This window comes from Echeneis naucrates, chromosome 21 (assembly GCF_900963305.1).
Source record: "Echeneis naucrates chromosome 21, fEcheNa1.1, whole genome shotgun sequence".
NCBI lineage: Eukaryota > Metazoa > Chordata > Actinopteri > Carangiformes > Echeneidae > Echeneis > Echeneis naucrates.
The window spans coordinates 7,088,574-7,108,972 of record NC_042531.1 but is presented as its reverse complement, the minus strand read 5'-3'; the positions used below and the strand labels follow the sequence as shown (position 1 = coordinate 7,108,972).

The 20,399-nt window shown below is 40.2% G+C and overlaps 1 protein-coding gene across 3 annotated transcripts; it reads right to left on the bottom strand.

The window, feature by feature from the left end:
* Positions 1-339: 339 nt before the first annotated feature.
* On the bottom strand, positions 340-18,867 carry ppp2r3b (protein phosphatase 2, regulatory subunit B'', beta). Of its 3 annotated transcripts, none has more exons than XM_029530903.1 (14): positions 18,695-18,867; positions 17,870-18,255; positions 8,927-9,112; positions 8,446-8,549; positions 7,676-7,778; positions 6,227-6,301; positions 6,028-6,114; positions 5,310-5,466; positions 4,652-4,700; positions 4,427-4,516; positions 3,651-3,826; positions 2,673-2,791; positions 2,493-2,599; positions 340-754 (listed from the first exon to the last, which is right to left on the bottom strand). In XM_029530903.1, exons 2-14 carry the CDS (start codon positions 18,215-18,217, stop codon positions 616-618), a joined length of 1,740 nt encoding a protein of 579 aa, XP_029386763.1. In that variant the 5' UTR covers positions 18,218-18,255; positions 18,695-18,867; the 3' UTR covers positions 340-615. The 3 variants fall into 3 exon arrangements, with proteins under 3 accessions (XP_029386763.1, XP_029386765.1, XP_029386764.1); XM_029530904.1 differs by having other exon boundaries at positions 628-1,664; XM_029530905.1 differs by lacking the exons at positions 17,870-18,255; positions 18,695-18,867 and adding an exon at positions 11,922-12,421.
* Positions 18,868-20,399: the final 1,532 nt, after the last annotated feature.

Genomic DNA, 20,399 nt, shown 5'->3' with positions numbered 1-20,399 from the left:
ACAAACAAACCATTAACGAATTTATAGCCTCAAAGAAAACATTCAGTTATGATCACTGGAATGTAAAATCAGCCAATAACTACGGATGATAATTAATGCAAAACCTGAATCAAATCAACATGGTTTCTGTTCAACGGTTCAGCTCCGGCGTGTGAAGAGTGCGATTCAGCCCGTATAAAATAAAATGACACAACGCTGGTGTTCAGATGAAGACATTCACTCCGGACATTATTCAAAGCACTGACATGCAGAACACAACTCTTCCTGTTACATGGTGAGGCAGAAACAAAGGTGGAAAACGTGCTGCTTGTGACATCATGAAGGCCCCCCCCCCCCCCCCCCCCCCCCCAAACAACAGGTAAGAAAAAGAAAACTTCTAGTACAGTGTAGTGAAGAAGGACCTCCTGCTGAGGCCACGTCACATCTCTTCAGTCCAGTGTGATGATGTATCCGTTTGTCCAGCACAATCTGACCCCTCCACTGCTGAACTGTGTCTTCTGGTTTTCGGTTCTCTCTCTAGTTGTTGAAGAGTTGCCTTAAATGCAGGAAGGGAACGGGGCCCAATGCTGCAAAACTCCGACTTGATTCCACCGTCGAACGCTATGAAATCCAAGGTCATTCAAAGTCATCTTCATACTCGTATTCCTCCAGGTCCAAGTTGCAGTGTGGACTGGGGATCTCAAAGAAGTGTCTCTTTGTCAGACCCAGCTCAGTGGAGATGTGCTGCCCTAAAGGGCTCAAAGGGTTATCATACCTAAACATGGAGAAAAACATTAATGATTAAAGTATAAAACAACAGCGTGCTCATATGAACACTGACACAGGTTTTACTTGATGTAATTAAACCTTTTAATTCTCCTTCTGATTTCTGTAGTGGAGGATAAACTCCATGGACATCAAGACTTCAGCAGTGCGAGTTACAAGCAGAAACCTGTTCAATGTGCATATGGAGATATCCGTGTTGTTTCAAGACAGACTTGAGAAGGTGTAAACATGTTGATAATGACGGACAGATTTTTAACAAAGTGGCTCTTGGAGTCAAGAGTTTGTGTTAAAGGAACAGTTTGACATTTGGGAAATAACCTTACTCGCTGCTCGTTGGACTGAATCAGGAGGATTTTGATACCATTAGACAGGCTGATGGTGCTGACATCGTTTTTACTCAACTTGAATTCCTTTTCTCATCAAGACATACTCAATAATAGTCACAGTTCCTAAAATGTTAAACTATGCCTTTAAATAGACAGAGGCAGTTTGAATGGAAAGGACACAGGGGCACCACATGGAGGCACAGAGATGGTGCAGGAGAAGGTTTGCTGTGCAGAAGAGGAAGGATAAAAACAGAAACTGCCTGGTTCCCAGTTTGAAGACATGTCCACATACACATGATACTGTGATGTGCTGAAGAAACAACTATCTGGTGTCAACAGTATGCTGAGACGGTGGGGTGTGAGTCCGAGCTAGGAGTGGGTTTTGGACTAGACTTGCCCAGAGAGGAGGAGGAGGAGGAGGAGGAGAACACTTAGTTCCTGCTGATTACCCTGAGTGTCTTACCTGCTCTGGTTAGCAGCCTATCTTTAGAAGTCAGGGGTGTTCCTAAAACCGCCACACAACATACCTGTCAACAGCCTCATCTATCATTGACTCGCTCTCACAGGGCTCTGCTGTGGACATAATCCTCAGTCTTAGCTATGAAATCATCAGACTCTGTCAGAACATTCACCAGCTAAGACAGAAAACAACCTGATAGCAGTTATTTCCTCAGCTGACCTTGTAGCTTGTGCAAAAACAGCAAATGGACTTTGTATTAAACCCTGACTGTGTGGTTCTTTTTTAAAAGGTTATCAATTAAACTTGACCTTGATGTGTTGCAAAGTCGTAAAAATTGTCTCTATACTCACAAATTGACTGATTCATATTTCTAAACACAATCACTTCACAAAATATTGGAGCCTGGATTAATTGAACATAGAAAATGTACTAAACAAAACTCTCTAATCTCTTCAACTATTTTGATGCACAAAATTCTCCACTTTGTAAAAGGAAATAGATGTTTTCATAAAGAGTAAAGACAGGTAAATCGTTATTAGATATCTGTTATATGGAAATACACAAAATTAATGCAAGGGCTAGTTTTAAATTATGCATAAACGAAGGTCATATATGCACATAAAAAATTAAGTCAAGGTTAAATGAGTCCCCTAACTGTTACAGAGGTTAGTCAACAGCCACCATATATTTGATTGTTCTCCTCTTAGTTAATAAAGGGGTGAATGAAAGTTGTGTCCTTTCCATGTTTTCATCCTCAGATGATCAGAGGTCATACACACATCCCTGTTTTCTGTACTGCAGTCAGCTGGCTCTCTTATATAGTAAAACAACTTACAACCACGAGAGAGAGTGGAAATGAAGGAGTTTTACTTTTATCTTAGGTTCAGCCCAAAACAACACTTTGAACCTGGGGTTGTAGCTGCAGCCGGAGTCAGACTTACATGTCATTGCACTGATCGTTGGCGGCCTCCTCTGCCACAAGGATGTCGTACTCTTCTGCAGCATATTTTTCCCAGTCTGAAGCTTCCTGACCGTCTGCTTCCAACTCCTTAAATACACAAAAAGTTACACTAGTTCTAACATGAAAATTTGTCACATCTGGTAACTTTAACGTGCCGTACCCTTATAACAGAGAAAGGGTCCTTCTGCTCGTGGTCCAGATATTTCTCGATGTTGAAGAAAGTGTCGAAGAAGATGTGGGACAACTTGCACCTCTTAAGGTCTCGCAGAGTGATCTTACCTGGGTGAGGCGGAAGGAGTCACTTTAGAAAGCTTCCCAAAATCAAACTTACTGACTGGCAGATAGTTTAATAATAATAACAATCAAGTCACTAACAGTGTAAAAGATCTGTGACAATTTATCAAGTAATTAGAAAACAGAACCAGAAAATACTGAATTTATTAAATTGAGACTTCAAATTAATATAAATAAAACATTTTATTTATCTCTGATCAACTGACTAATTTACATCCTACTTTCTTCTTCTGAAACAGCAAAAAGAGACTTCTGCTTGATGAAAGAGTTCAGTTTTTTTACAGCAAGACACTTTCTGTTGTGCTTATGAAACTGGTTTGATCTGATCAACCAATTTGATTATCTTCAAATTCACGTTAGTACAATAGATCCCAAACTTCACAAACAATAAAATTTAAACTTGTAAATTTGTTCTGTCTGGAAGAGATAGAGTTGTTCAAGAAAACATCAGCCTCAAATACTGTGAATGAGTTGTTGCGGCTCATATTACAAGTTATATTGCAGCACTCCACCAGTTCCACTTACCAGCAGGTCGAGCAGGGGTCACATTCTTTCTGCGGCTATCAATACTAAACATGCACACACTCAACAATGACTAACATCTTCTAAATAGCAAAGTGCTAAAAGCCAAGTCCTGCGGGATATAGTTGAGACTGTGGGTGACACAAGCAGCTGGAAGCAGGCATCCCAGATCAGTCGGTCAGTCTCATCTATGGCTGCTCCTGCAGCTACACCCTGCTCTTGATATGAGACTGAGTCTTTCACTGCCACCAAGGAAAAAGTGGAACGTGCCTATCTTAGTGCGTGACCTTCTGAAAGTGTACAGATGTAAAAAGGGTCTGACCTTCGACCTCAGGCTTGACAAGGTCAAGCATTTGGCAGAGGCAGTCCTCGAAGGGAAGGGGCTCAATAGCCATGGTCTCCAGCTTCTGACACTGCTCCTCATAGAAGTACTCCAGTTCGTACATGCTGAGCACCCCGTCCCCATCCAGGTCCATACAGCGGAACCAGTACTCTATACTGGACACAAAAGGAACGAGCAGCAAGCAGAGGTTCATGTTAGAAACAGAAAACGCAGGTGGTGTGCCTCACCGCTCACTGTACAACAGGCCTTTTACACGACAGACATTTTGACTTGTAATTGTAGGAAAAGCACAGGTGTTACTAATAATATTAACAATGGCCGTGGTTTATTTTATTAAAATGTCCCTGGAAGTCATGTTCAGTTTGACAGTGAGTTAATACACATAGAATCCCGACCCTGACCCCTCCTCCCACCCCAATAAAAAAAATTTAATTCAGCCATCATCAATTTTATCATTCACACATGGGATTTTCTCACAACGTCTGGTCAAAGTGTCTACAGTGAAAGGGTCTGCAGACAATATCTTATTCTATAGCGAGCAGTGAATCAAGGTTTCAGACATTCATGGATCATTGTGTTTAGAGGCGTTGCCTTCAGATGTAGCCTGAAAGTCATTTTCATATCTTCAAAATGAGTATTGTGACTTTGTTGGCAGAAAGTGATGCATACTCCCTTCAATCAAACGCTTTGTGACAAACGTGGCACACTCTATTGTAAGAGGGATTATTTCGGATGTTTCCTGTGTACCTAGATACCTGGTGTCAGTCTTCTTGTCTTCCTCGGAGATGAGGAACCAGACAAAGTCGGCATAGCTCAGCCTGCCCTCCTTATACACTCGTCTGTCCCTGATAAAATAAAAGACACAATTAGTATTAAAACCTCATGTGAAACAAAAATCATTTCTTCTTAACGGATCTTCTGTAAAAATGTTTGATTATTTTCATGAACACAATTTAAATTCAAAGACATTCTTGACTTGCCTTGTTACTGTTCCTGAGAATATTCTCTCAATCATCTTATGTGAGATGGCTGTAAAAATATATAGCAAAGAGATTAGTTACAAGCCAAACTGTTGGGAAAAATATCATCATTTTTCTGTTAGACAACAGTGCTCTCAGTTAATGTACATTTCTTTTTTACAACACATGTAATCCATTCTCACAGACTGTAAATCCAGACTGGCCAGAGTAGCTCTTTTTTTTATCTTGACAATACTATAAATCCTACAGTCATCATTTTGACCATACAGTGGTAGAAATTGTTCCAGACATGGCGTCATTGGAGCAGAGTATATATGCTGCTCTCTCATTGATCTTGTGTCTCATTTCCCGTGCCTCACTCACAGACCATCAACCAGGAACATGTGGTGTGGAGTGTGTGGAGAAGAAGCAGCAAGACTTTTTCCTGAGTGTGTGTTTGTGAGTGACCGGTAAACCTTACATCTACTCTTTGTTGTTGCATGTAATTTCAGCCTACTGACTGCACCAACAAGCGGCTGATAGATTGAAGGAAAGGTACAAGGGGATACCTCTGCTCTCACAAGTTTTGCTGCAGTTTTTGCATATATTTTTCCACCATGCTTCAAGCATTCAAAAGGAATATTATAGATTAAGGAGAGAGTGGGGTGTGTTCCTGCACCTTGGTCATTATGCCGGGCCAGGTCCTTCTGGTCTATATAGAGGTCATGGTCTGTATCCAGCTCCCAGAACTTGCAGTAGATAACATAGAAATGTTCGTAGGAGAAGAACTCCGTCAACTGGTTCACATCTTCTTCCTGTTCCAGCAACATCACATTCTGGCGCAGCAGAGAGCAGATATTATAGTCAAAACTGTGTAAAATATATTCATTAGTAGTCATTAGAGGTGAAAATATGACCCCCACTGCCCCTTTAAATATCCATGGCCGCTTATAGACTGCCTTCCTGGTTTACCTTTGACCTAACTTTTCCTCACTGGCTTGCTGCTTGTGCGTCTAGAGTTTTGTTTTGCAGTAAGGCACCATTGTGGTGCACTAATGTTTGGATTTGGATTTGTTATCTTTCCCTATGATTTCATGGAGGATACAAATGATGGCTGAAATTAGGAAAACAAGATCCAGGTGATATAAACGAGGACATCTTATTGACTACTTTACATTCACTTGGGATAGAAAAAAGGTACTTATGTAAATTATGTTAATCTTATTTAAACATCCAAAAATGAAACAGAAGAACTCTTTGTGCTGACAGTTTAAATTAAATTTGAAAAAGACTTGGTTTTAATTGCAGAATTGAATTAAAGTTAAATTGAATTTTAACAGTTTCAAGGACTTAAAAATAACCCGAGCAATGCATGTGAAATGAAAACATTCATTCACCTGAAGAAAGTTACTTTTCCTGAGTTCGTAACTTGTTATTTTTCCCGTCCACGACCGGTTCACATTGTAGAATATCCTCTGAATCACCTGAAAAACAGTTAAGTGTTATCATGACAAATAAATTATACACAGCGAAAACGTTTCACAAACTGAAAGTGTACATTAGAGATGTGATATCATGTGCAGCATAGCTGTATACCGTGGTGATGTATCTTGAGTGAAAGTCCGGTGCCTCCTTTAGGAAGGCTAGGCCTGCATGTGAGTTCACCACATCCTGAAAACATAAAGTAAATCAGCTCACTTTTTTTTTTATTCTGATCTAATTTCCATAAAATACCCCACAAAACTAAGAAACTCAAATGAAACAGAACAACCCAGTGACATGCTGTGCTGCAATAACAAATACATATGCTCAGTTTGATTCTGCAGTTACCTTTAGAGATGAGTTAAATGGCAAAACACATCTGTCTTTCCTTTACGCTCAAAAGAACACATGACATTCAGCGTAGGAATATAAATGCAAACTTATTCAAACAACAGAAGTTGTCACTGTCTATCTACATCACTCTGTTACACCATATGCTTAAAAAATTGTGCTTCATAAAGAAAAGGCTCCAGGCTTTGTTGGAAGAAGCCATCAAATTTAAATGTTTCTTTGAAGCCACAAAACACTGGGCCAATTTTGGGATGAGTTTAAGGCTTTCTGATTTGACAAGTAAAGTGGTGGGAAAGCTGGAGGAGACGTTTGGTAGTGACTGCCCTTAACCTTTTCTCCTTCCTAATGCCATAAAGTCAAAGGAAGTGTGCTGCATTCCAAATAAACTGGAGCTATATTCTTGCCATCAAACTCTCTTGTGTCTTTTCTTTACTCTGCCCCCTTTTCTCTTCGGATGGGGGAAGAATTGTTGACATAAATGCGAAGGCGGCAATGAAATTAAAAGGCCTTATTTCAGGGCAGCCGTCGTGCCTCTTTGACTCTTACTGTGAGAAATTAAATCATAGAGAAACACATAAATCACAGGGCACAGGAAACAGGCGGGGACAGTCAAATCTACTCCACTGCAATCCCCCTTTCATTCATCACAACAGTCACAGGCGATTCGCTGTGCAGACCCATACAAATTAAACAGTGAGTGCCACAAGGCATCTCTGCTGGTATGCTAACGGGTGTTCAGCACAGGCTGGCCGCTCCTGCCTGCATGAAAATGAATCAGGTGGAGGGTGGGGCCAGTGAGGAGCACGGCAGCATTTCAGGCCAAGCGAAAATACAAACAGCTAGCACAGCAGGTCCACATGGTAAGAGTGACCAAACAGTCAATTAAAGTATTCTCAGGGAACAATCTGACAAATATGAGTGCATGCTTTCTTGGTGCAACACATCAGACACATTTTCATCTCCATCTCTCCATGGTTAATTTCTGCTGAGCTTGAATCCTGCTCAAGTGGAATCTCTTTTCTGTATACTCCCACCCAATATATTAGTGGCTTACAGTAACATCCCTAAATTAGTCCTTCACCACATGAAAAAGCACTGCCTCAGCAGGCTAGTCCAAAAATTAAGTCCAGTTTGCACCACTCAAGCCAATGCGACTTTGGCATCCCTCTTTGCCAAGTCCAACCCTCTCCTTGGGTGTGCTGTGGCCAGTACCTGCAGGAATGGAATAAAGTCGTCTTGTTCCAGGTAATTACAGCCAGGCTTGGCCAAGAGGTGCACAAATTTAGAAGCATCATTGTGACAGGTCTGCAGAGTTCTGGAGAAGAAAAGAGAGAACAGATGGTTGCGAGGTTACTCCCTCTTCCACTTCCATGCTTATGTTTTCTCTTTTCTTTTTATCATTCTTTGGGCAACACAAGTTTTAGATTGTTCCACTTCAAAGTGGAAGTGCAGGTATAATACATTCTGAAATTAGGATTCTGAATTGCTGCCTGGTGATTATAAATTTGGAGTGTTATGGTAGTGACATGGAAATAATATAAGCGTCAGCTGTGGCCTCTCATCTAAGAATGGCCCAGTCATGAGCTCAAGTCAAAGGCCAGGTCTGTCCAATTCTCTGGAGGTTGTACATTAATACAAGACCATGCCTAGTGCATGCAACATAGTTCATCACAGTGTACAGCTACCATTACAAAAGCCCTATGGTATTCCTTTGAAAGTCACACATAAAGACACTGAATGGATGTTTTCATTTAAAACTGGATGTGCACAGCAACTATTTCCATGAGGATGTTTACAAAAGCTTTGTGATCAAAGATTTTTGTTTAGGAATGAAAAGGAAAGTGTTATAATAGCATATAGATGCATGCAGTGTCTGTGATCCCTAGCGAGTGGTCATCATTGTTGAGAGGCTGGTTTGAGCCATTTGGCTGTGAGTGAATGCACCAGTGGTCTGGTGAGAATAAGAGGAACTATTGTCTTACTTTCTCCACATAGCGACAAACTTGTGAACAGACACGAAGCCTGTCCTGTCTCCTCCAGCTGCGTTGAACAATGGCACTTTCCAATAGAGAGGGCACTCACAGGCCTGAGGACACAAGGAAGCAAGAGTGATGGAGTCGAGTGTGGTGAGGACATAAAGAGATAGAAAAAATTTTAATTTAATAAGCACTTTACACACGTAACATTCGATGCAGAAAAGAATGGCACAATAACATATGACACTGGTATGAAAAGCAGTGGTGCATCACTTAAAAACTTCCCTGAGGAAATCTAGCTGTCATTTCTCTCTTCACTCAGCTTCCCCTCCGGCCATTTGCTCACATTCCTCAGGGAGATGGAGATAATATTTTCCGTGGGGTTTTAAAATCAGCAAACATTGGTAAAGTCAGGAGCTAAATGGCACTAATGAAAAAAGTTTGCTGGGTGGCGGCTGAACCTCCGTGCTACAAATCACATTCTCACCTTGGCAACATGCCCCATGTCCTCAATGGTGGCCCTTTCATTTGGGAATTGAGAAAATATTTTCTCAATTTTGGAAATGAGGCTGTCAATGTTGAGGTTGGCTTGGGGCCGGCCCTGTGGGAAGTAGAACTTCGGAATGCTTTCACTCAGCGCTGTGGTGACGGGCTCCTCTGTCCTCACCTGGGCCTGAAACAAACACACGGAATAAAACAAACAATCAAAAAAAAAAAAAAAAATAAATAAATAAATACCCTGTCAGCCACTGATGCTAGCAAACGCGACCACTTCTCAGCTCATGTGCTAAGGCTCGCTTAACACAAATACTGCCCTGCTAGATCTCATGTAACCGCACCTCTCAGCAGCCCAAGGGCCCATTAGGGAAGAGAAAAACTACTCAGCAAACATAATCATTATCCATTTATCTGTAATAGATACCCCTGTTACACATCCCCCTATATAGTAGTGTCACTGTAATAGGCTTCAATTAAGATGCATAAACTGACATTACTATGTGAATTATGTTTTGATGGACAATCTTACTGGCCTAGTAATGTTTGCAACTAATTCATCTGTTTATGTGTTTATCAAATTATGTATAAACTCATCTGTGGGGGCTTTAGAGAACCAGATAATGCCAAAGGATATCATCCACAAATAACATCTACTTATGATGATCCACCAACAGATACACAACTCGATTTTAATATGATAAATAGCACAATCTCTTATCCATCCATTAAGAAAACGATAGCTCTAATCAATATGACCTGTGGTAACACAGTTAAAACCACCGTTTACAGATGAAAATTAAAGTCTGTTTTTATCCACACGGCTAAAAATCAATGGTTCCAGTCATTAGTTGAGAAAAGGTCAAAAATTAACTATAAACAAATAAATAAATGCATAGTTCTTACATTTCAAAGCTGAAGTGATTCATAAAACCAAATTTAAGAAGTAGCTATCAAGATAATTGGTTAATTGTTTTATTATTTTTCAAGAAAAAAAGTGAAACATCTGCTGCTTCCAGGTTCTGAGACTTGAGAATTGCCTGCTGTTTTATGTAATACATCAGGGTAAGCTGAACCATTTTTACTTGACAAAGCAGGAGAAGAACATGTCACAATGAATAAAAATGGCCTCAACCACCAAGTCTGAAACAGCATGAAAAGTGAATGGACCGCAGAACTAAAACATCTGAATAGAATAATTGCACTTTTAATTACACCATGGCTTTTCTCACTACGTTGTGCCAAACATTTACTGTAAAAAAAAAAAAAAAAAGGCCTGTGGGTGAAACAAGCTGCATCACGAGTAGTTATATAAGATTATCTTCAGTTAGCGAAAATGCCAAAGAAATGTGTCTGCTTCAGAAACATGAAGCAAGTGAGTTACTGGGTAGAAAGAATGAGCAGGGCAACCTTAATTTACACAGTGTGCCTGGTCACATGCAAACAGTAGCTGTCTGGACATAGAAACAGACCTGGCATGTCATGCATGTGTGTGTTAGGTTTAAAAAGACAGGTACAGTAGTGGCTTTGAGTTTTGAGTCATTACTGAATGCTAAGCTGAGCTCAGTTTTTTATTAAACCTCTACTCTCTTTATCCAACCAAATTATTTAACCAGGGCAAGTGCCACACTTCTAATATAGGAGGGCTTGTATTTTTGTGTCATTTTAACCACTTCTGTCAAGATAACACATTTCTATGTGAGGGCTTTGTGGGATGTGCTATGTAGTATATTAAACAACAATGACTTCATGAAACATGGGTGCCAAACCTTTATGTCATGGTAAATCTGATTCCTCACCAATATGATATACCATACCAACTACCAACTGAGCACAGCTGACGTGCTATGACAAGATCATATTAACTAAATACCCATGGTATGCCTTGTTGGGGACCATGCTGTGGAGTTACTCCCGCAGAATGAAAGAGCCTGAATACATCAAGGTTAGAGTCAAACCTACGATACTGCAGATATCAGCCAGTTATTAAAAACTGTTTGAGCACATCATGCTTCATTAGAATGCCATCTCATATTTAAAGACTATTTAAATGACACAAGAACTTGCTGACTGGATCATTCTTGTTGCCCTTTAATAATCACATAAACACACCCACTTAGTCCTCCGCTGTGAGATAAAAATACCACATTGGTGTTTGTTTTGGTCCAACATATTCTACCCATTGTTCACCCCTCTTGTTATGGCTCACAGATTCTTATTGCAATATGGGGTCTGCAAAAATGTCATATTTAAAATGATGGCGTGCCATATGAACTGAAAATGCTTTGCCATAATCTGTCAGCGGTAACCTGCCGATCTTGGCTGCTAAATGATAAATGCTGCTGATCGTCTGCTCCTCTCTGTCCTGTGTGTTGGTGTCAGCCATGGCTATAAAAGGAAATAAACATCTCCTGTTGCCCTGGCCTGCACTGTCCCCACTCTCTCTCTCTCTTGCTCATGTGTTTTCACCACTAGCAGAGCTCTTGAGCACAACTGGTAAGCCACATGACATTTTGCACATGTACAATGATGCAATGGTGCTCTGAAAGAAGACGGGAAAGCAGCTAAGCACAGCCTATCACACAAGATGAAACATCAAATCATACTCTTAAACAAGGGTCACATCTCATGTCTGTTTGTATAGATAAACACAAACAAGTGTAAAATTGATTCACAATCGAATGGATATAATTGCACTACAGTCATGATTCACTTGGCACAGTGTATAAACACGCCTGGACAAAGCGCTCTAACTAGTGTTCTCACTCCACGCCATTCCAGGATGCACCAGATCTTAGCATGGATCCATCCTATCATAACTGTCAAGATTCTGAACAATTACTGTAGTTTATATGTGGCCTATTTAGTGGATCCGTACTACAAACCATTCGGAGTACATTACAACGTTAAACCCTTAGATACCAGTCCACTGGCTGGCAGGCCAGCGGAGCCTGTGCAGTAGAGGGGGCACTCATACAAACACCTGCCTGTCCTTGTTGGAAAGCTCTGAGTCTTTTCTTGAACCGAGATGGAAGAACAAAGTCACAGCCGCGTGCCAGCAGAGCCAACTCCTTCCTCAGGTCAGGGTCCTGACGTAGAGACAGCTCCTTCATCCTCATCCTTGCGCCAGACAATATGGGGGACACATATAAACAAGCACAACACTCAATCCAGTCTTATCCTTTTTTTTTTATGGAAATCACCCAGTTGTAGTCTGCCCTGTGGCCAAGAAGTTGTGGCAGCAGTGAAAGTCCTCAGTGTCTGTGTCCCTGTGATTGTCCTCTGTCAGAGTGAGAGCCTCTTAATGCAAGGGAGCAGCTGCTACTGTGACTCTCTCTCCCATTCCAGATCTGGTCGCACAATCTCAGCTCTGCCTGCCGCTCTGTCCCAGTGTCTACACAACACACAACTCACACACAGACACACACTCCACAGGGTCAGGGAGCCCTTGCCTCAAAGCTGCTGAAGAGATAAGGAGTGACTGACTGTATGTGTGTGGGAGTCACTTAGTGTATGTGTGGGATGGGAGGGGTGTGTGCAATGGATCTGCCCTTTCCAGTTTGCATTCCTGAGTGCTCATAGAAGGTTATGTAAAGAGACAGACCTGTTGTTGCAGCTTGCAACAGAAACATAGGCCAACTGAAGGATGCACCTCAATACCACAATGACATCCAGCTCAAATTCACTGGCTTCCTGTCTAAAAATCTTCCTAACTACCAAATACTTTTGAGAAAGTTTGCTAATGCTCTGAACCATGAATATGGACACCCCATCTTTTGGACAGTACATCATGATACTAAAGGGAAAAAAAGAAACCCCAAGTGAAATTATTCATGAGTTACTTTATTAAATCTGTTCAAATCCACCTGGAAAACAAAATCATAAGAACAGCAGCAGGCAGATAAAATGATAATGAGCAACTGAAGGAAGTAACCACAACCAAATAAATAGCAATAGATAAGAGTGTAGGTCATATCAGGAGATGATATATACCGCTGCAAATATCTATTCAACTTAACTGCATCCTATCTTGTGGTGGTCTTTGTTATGTCGTCTCTTTGCAAGCCTGAGCTGCCAGCCATTCCACATCTTATTATAGTTGATGGGCATTGGGGAGGGGGTGCATGTCAAATTCAAGGAATGATGTCCGAACCAGTCAGTCTGTGGCTATTAAAAGCACGAGCGGGAACTGTTCGGGCAATCCAAGAAACTAGCTGTAGACTGTAACTATAATGTATCTTTAGTCCTCAAACAAACATCTGCTTCCGGTTGCTCCTCTTCTGGAGGGATGGCAATTACATCAATTCACCATAAATATGCTGATCTAAAAGCTCTGGGGTTGCCTTCAAATCAGTGACTATACATCGGGAAAGCCCAACACCTGTATGTCGACTGCACCTACTGATGTATACGTTAATCAAACAGAAATGGTACAGAGATGTCCGCATAAGTGGATGATTTAGATACCTCTATATTTGTTCATGTTATTGTTATTGTATACAGTAGGTGAAAGCACACCCACTGTATTTTTAGATGACAGAATCACACAGTCCACAGCTTTCCACTGGTTTCTGCTCAAACCCAGTTCCTGTTATGCTCCACACAGGACACTGCACATGTTTGATAAGCAGTTTTTGTGATGGCATTTTACAATAGCTGCCTTTTCTTCATGCTAATCAATTCAAACCAAATATGGAAAGAAAAAGTATCAAGACCCGAATAAAAGCTGTTAGATCCAATGAAACTGTCAACTCAATGGAATACTGTTTGTGTACATTTTTGTGCTCAAGCAAACAAATCCTGATGTCTACTCCACAAACAGATGTGTCACAACACAGCAGGAATAACAATGTGTTGCTTCAGATATGTGGAAACAGCTCAGTGGGTGTTAATTTTTTTTTTTTCCTTTCAAATCATAAAAGGTCTTAAAATTCAGGCACACATGGCAAAAGAGCAGTGTGCCCCCCCCCCCGCCAACAAGCAAGCAAACAAACAAACAAACAAAAAAAAAATAAAAAATATTAATAACAATCCACACACACTACCTCTAAGCTTCAGCTACAGGAAAACAATTAAAATTGAGGTGGCTCCATAATATGTCTAATCTGGAACCTGCTTGAGTTGATTTGTGCAGAAACATGTGCAGTCATGCTCAGTTTATTACATAACAGATGACGCTCATATAAAACGTTCCATGTGGAGATAGTGCCGATTGAGATCATAATTTCAAAGTCCACAGCACATTATTGAGGTTGTATTTTAATTAAGTTTTAAACAGGGTGTAATCCCATACTGCTGATCAACAACTAGTAAGGTAAACTGACAACCACAGTGAAAAGCAGAAGGGTGGGGCAAATCCAATCAAAATTCCCCTGAGGCTCACACCTCTCAAACCAGAAATATGTCCTTGAAATAGTTTCACTTCAGCATGCTCAATAACATGTACTGCAGTGTTTCTCCACAGATGTGACCCAAACTATAACCTGAATGGGGTAGAGCTGCAGCTACTTCACAGCATGGGGAAAGAGCTGATGCTGCTGTGAAATCCAGAAAGCTCCAGCTCAATCCACCACAATCAGATGTCTGAGACAGGGATTTTGGGATACATGGGAACATGGACCAAAAATAGGTCTGATTTACTGATGACATGGTGGGCTCAGGGAAGGCAAACAAGTTGAACATGTGTGCTAAGCTGGCTTGCATAAGAGTAAAAATGTGAAAACACGGCCAATCAGTTTCCATAGAGCTTTGCTGAAAAACCTATGTTGTCTACATGGCACCAGAAGTGGAGCAAAGGGTCAGACCACTAAAGAAAGACTCTGCAGAGATAAGGAGTGACAGCACACACTGGCCCCAGCTCTTACACAGCATTATTATGGAGCGAGATAAAAGTTTATAGAGACAGCAGTTTCGAAGGTGTGGTAAATATTAACCTATTTTTTATAATTCTACTTTCACTTTCTTAAAAAAAAAAACAAAACAAAAAAACCCCAACATATTTAACTTTGATTCTATTTGCCACTATTAAATTACCTTACTTTAAAGTATCCCAGAATGTCGCCACCAAGAGCCTAAATAATGAGAGTATTTAAGGAACAATTTGGAAGACATTTTTAGTTGATATATTTATACACATTCATCTGATTTCATTATAACAACAGGTTGGTTAATGAACTGGGTTACAGTAAATATTAGACCCGTTTTACATACTTAAAAATGAAACAAAAACAAAGTACATTCTACAGAGAGGTTTGAAACACAAATAAAAGCACTTGTGGGGAACAGTTTAACACCTGATTCCCTGACAGGTCAGAGAACTCATAATGCGACCATAGACCCTGCTTCAAATAGATTCTATGTTCCTGAGCCAAACCAAGCATGTTATAAAAAGACATCTTGAGAAATAAACTGTGATCTTAAATGTAGATATCAAGAACAGAAAGACAAATAAACTCCAAAGTAAATGTACAAAATGTATCTACTGCTCTGTGTTGCCAAATTGCTGAATATCTGTGTACATGACCTACTGCACTTATAACATAGAGATATTTGCTATTGGGCTGCATAGCAAAACTAAAGAACTAAAAGCTCCAGTATCATAGGGTTCAGACAGTTATAGTCTATATTGCAAAGAAAATATGTGCCACCCCATATTCTGTTTTGAGGAGTATCTAATAGAAGCAGTTTCAGAATAAATTACTCAGAGGATGAATGTGCTGCCACACCTCATCTCACTGGCAGAGTTCTGGGTATCTAATGCCAACACAAGAGAACCAAGGCTATCTATATCAGTGTCTGATGTCAAAGTTGGACCAGCTGTTCCGGCCAGCATCAACGTGACATAAATTGAATTTTTGAGTAATCCTTTGAAGAATGCATCTGTATGCAGGAATTCATTTTGTTGTCTTAAAATAGAAGTATTACTTAATAACACCTCACAATCCCTTTAATATTGAGTGATATAGTATCGCTGCATGCCAATGACACATCACAGCAGAATACACAAACCTTTGCAGCAGTTCATTTATATCAATCTGGGGCGAAAGAATGGGATCAAGGGGAAAAGGTCATTAGAAGTAAAGAGACATGAATGTGAAAATCGAAAAGTTAAATCAATTTGTCAAGTGTCTTATTGTTCAAATGCAAAGTCTTTTGTTGAATTTAGTCACGATTCAACTAAATTCTTTGTAAACACTGAATCTGAAACTTACACAAAAAAAAAAAAAAAAAAAAAAATCAGTATGTTGCTGCCATGCTTTTCTTGTTTTAACCCCGTTGCTCCTCTGGTCAGGCTATTTTAGCCATGAGATATTACTCATCAGGTCTTAAAAAGCCCATGTTATTCTATGTTTGTAATTTAACCACTGTCTGAAATATCCTGGCATATATCTGAAACTGTACTGGCTGTTTAATTCAAATGTGCTTTAATTTTGATGGTTTGTTATAGAATGGAGAAGAAAACACTGAGAAATGTTCAATGTCAGTCTTCATCTCAAAAACTTTGGTTGGATAAAACTATATATGCTTAGATATTTGCTGTGGATGAGAAGGATTAATATGAATTCCTATTCTTCTGATAATAGCAATGGTTGAAAAGGTGTTCTGGATCAGATTTTTATTCATTTGTGGTGATTTGGAGATTCATAGTTACATGCATAACACACTGAGTAAAAACTTTATCATCATTATCCTCAAGGACGAAATTACCCTGGCCTAGTTCCACAGCCCTGGTGTTGCAGTCACAGAACAGATGTCGCACAACTGACCGCTTGAACGCCTCCCTCGTGTGTCTTAAGCATGTCAACAACATGGAGAAGGCGGAGTCTCTCGGACCACGTGCCTGCAGCTGTTTGGCTGCCTCACTGTCATCACACTCACTAATCTATCTAATATCCATAATCTACCACCATCCTTGGCTGTCATGTTGCACTTCTCATCTTGATGGAGTAGAAATCCTTAAACAAACTTTGGAACCCCTTTTGTATGTTAATTAATAACTTCTTAACATATTCTATAATCAAAGAGCCCAAAGCAAAAATTTCACCGACATCTCAAAACTCCAGTCACAGCATGACAAGACCTGGGAGGACTAACCAGAGTACCCACGACAGGCTATATTCAGACACTCCCGCATCTCATACCACACTAATTCATGGGTGAGGCCTGAACATTTGGAAAGTATTTCATACATATGCTTATAGACGTGCCTTTGATGCCATGGGTGACTCAGCAGCCCCTTGTGGCTAGCCTGGGAAAATAAAGAACCCAGAGGATACAGCAGGGTCAAGTCTAAGAGACTAAAGATTGAAATCTGAAATCTGGTCAGATTAAATAAATGGGTAAAAGCATTTGTGGACTATTAGGGCTTGAAACACTTGCTAGTCGCATTGCTACTTAAATTAAAATGGCTGAATCCAAAAAATTTTTATTTGTCAACCTGGAAATTTGGTTCATTGACATTAATTTTTAACTACATTCTTGGATTAGGTATGTGATGAGGTGCTGACTGTGACATGTCAAACACATCTTCCATTGTAAGGGCTTATTGACAGCACCATGTGGTGTTAATAACATTAAATGTTTTAATGTTAACCTGTCTAATGTTGAATGAATTTTAATATTAATTACATCAAATAAATATACTACACTGCCAGCTGTCCCAAAGAGATATAGCTGAGACTGTAACATAACTTTGAGTCCCACCTATCTCAGGTACCAAGAAAAAAGGCAGGCACACCTTGTTTGTGTTGTTATTCACACCTACCGGTGAAAACCCTGTGGCATGTTGCGTTATGAGCCTTAAAATCTGGTTTAAACCTGTGCACCTGTTTCATAACAGCATGAAAAATATGTCTAGGAAAGCTGGCTAATCATATGCATACATTTAGGAAATCTGATAAAAGCCATTTAAATGTTGCTGAAGTTTGTAATTTACCTTTTTGGTGCTGACGGACCTCCGTAGTACTCTGCCATTGGGCCCAGTCACTCGGGTGTTGCTGCTACTGCCAGAGGGCAGGGTACTGGCAGATGGGGGACTGGAGGGGGTGCTGAGGGCGGCAGGCCTCTTCTCTCCAAGGTGCTTATGGGATGCCACATTGTTGTTCTCACTGAATGACCTTTTGTCCTGGGAGTCCCCACAGCTCGCATCAATACTGTGTCCACTTTTGATTAGGTCAAGATAATCTTTGAGTAGTGACTGCGTTGTAGGATCGCTCAGCCAGTTGAGGAAGAGCTCGTCAACCTTCATTTTGAGAACAGGCTGGAGAACCTGCGGTGACGGCATTTTGCTGTGTTACTTCTTGCCTTCTCCCAAACAGATACCTGCGTAGAAACAAGAGCAGCGTCAACGGCATCTCCAACACCAGATGCACTGACTGCCTGACAGAGGAAAATACTAACAACAGCTTGGCATCAGTCATCCCTGTTTAGAGAGCACAACAAACTCTCAATGAGGTTATTGAATTTTAGCGCAAACCATCAATGCCTTTGCCCCCCGGTAAAGTAAACGGGACTCCACACTGACCCCCGTCCCGATGGCTATTTATAACTACGACATCGGACATACAGATGATATGAGTCTGTGTCAAAATGGCTAAAGCCGTTTATCACTGCTCGACTCCATAAGAACAGAGTAGTCCCGGTCGACAGACATGGTAAAGTCAGTTTAATGTAAAAAAGTATGAGTAGCATGCAACAACAGTTTGTTAGCAACAGTAGCTAGCAAGCTAGCATTAGCTGGCTAACTAACTAAGATACCAACCTTGGGCTGAACGGACGATGTTGACAAGTCCGTTGGCGCGACTCTACATTCCGTCCTGGGTGGATGGAGTTGTGTCAGTTTCGTCTGATTGCCTGTAAATCAACTAAGAAAGTGAAGCTCCGGTGTCTCCAGTGGTCGTTTCCCGGGGCAAGAGCGCAACTTTTCATAATCACGTTCCCCTGGTAACCACAGAGCGCTAACGCGAGATCTTCCGCGGGGTGAGAGTTCATCACACCCAAACAGAGAGGCGTTTTCGTTAACCACCTGCTGTGAAACTTTGTTTTCCCTCTCCATCATAGTTAATATATATATATATATATATATATATATATATATATATATATCCCAGTCTTCAATTTTTCGGAGTATTTTAATTAAATAAACGCTCAGAATATCTGGCAGCTGTGTACAAACACTCATCTTACCTTTACTAAAGTAGGTAAGTACAAATGCTCTGACTGTTAAAACAAAAGGAACCTCCTTTGACACAGAACAACTGGGTTTAATTGTAACATTATTGTGTTATGCAGTTTCTCTGCCATGTGAGAAACTAGATTTAACCACATATTATAGGTAGACATGTTGAATATTGTACTTTATAAGTTTATGTGCTTCTTTATAATCTCTCAAGTAGTAACTATGGCATTCAAATTGATGGAATGGGGTAAAAAGTACATTCAGAATATTGAATTAACGTCTATCAACATTTTACTTAAGTACTGTAGCACACTAAACAATGAAAAAAACAAAACAAAACAAAACAAAAAAAAAAACACCACCAACAACAAAAATAATAAAAACACTAACATTTGTTAAAAATCTGATACTGCAATGAATAGTGTTGATGGATGTGATGACTGCCTGTTGATTGAAATTTTGGCTACTCAAAATTTAAGCAAAATAATAAAAAGAAAAAAAAAATCTACCAGACACTTGTATTCAAATGTGCAGATTGCATCTGTCTGAAATTATAGTAAACTCTATAGTTTTGGAGTTCTGCAAATAATTTTATGACCAAATCAATTAATCAAGAAAATGCTAAAAACAAAAGTAATCATCGATTGTGACGCTAATGAAATGTGGACATTCAAGAATGCTACCTTTGCTACTTTGTTTTACTGAATTCTATTTATACACTATTTTCCTCTCATTTCTAATTATCATCTACATTGCTGTGGTTAATGTATTATTGGTTTCTTATGGTTTGCTTTATTCAATCGGCCATCTAAACTTGAGTTGGTTGTCACTACAGGTCTCCTCTCCAGGAAACCCGTCCTGTGTGTTCAATTTAGCCTCTTATGAACTTGATCCTGACTCGCTTTGCACACGTAACAATGATACATCTGTGCCTGATTCCACTCTCTTTTCTCTTCTCATACCGATGCTCCTGGAAGCAGATGGGCTGAGCACCTGTTGTGTATGGACCTGGACATCCTTATTGAGTACCGTTGGGAGAAGTGGTCCAAAACATCATGGTTCCCTCACTACATCCGCAGCATAGAAAGCAAGTAAAACAAGTAAAGGTCAGTGGAAATAATTGGCACCATATTTGACACTTTGAGCAAAAATTGAGTGAATTGTTTTCAGCTGGGTTTCCCAGCCCTGCATTTAAGCAGACTTGAGCAACTAAAATATCAATTTAATGCATATTTAGGAGATGAGGAGACACATTTTTGGCAGCATTTGAGTGGCAAACATGTAACAT

What these genes read in the sequence shown, in the direction of transcription:
- ppp2r3b (XM_029530903.1), bottom strand. Translation starts at nt 18,217, where the DNA reads ATGCCGTCACCGCAGGTTCTCCAGCCTGTTCTCAAAATGAAGGTTGAC. An exon ending in ACTTTATTCCATTCCTGCAG is followed by an intron (nt 6,302 to 7,675) that starts GTACTGGCCACA and finishes TTATGTTTTCAG; the next exon opens with GATGTGGTGAACTCACATGC. An exon ending in GGCCCGGCATAATGACCAAG is followed by an intron (nt 4,701 to 5,309) that starts GTGCAGGAACAC and finishes ATATTTTTACAG; the next exon opens with CCATCTCACATAAGATGATT.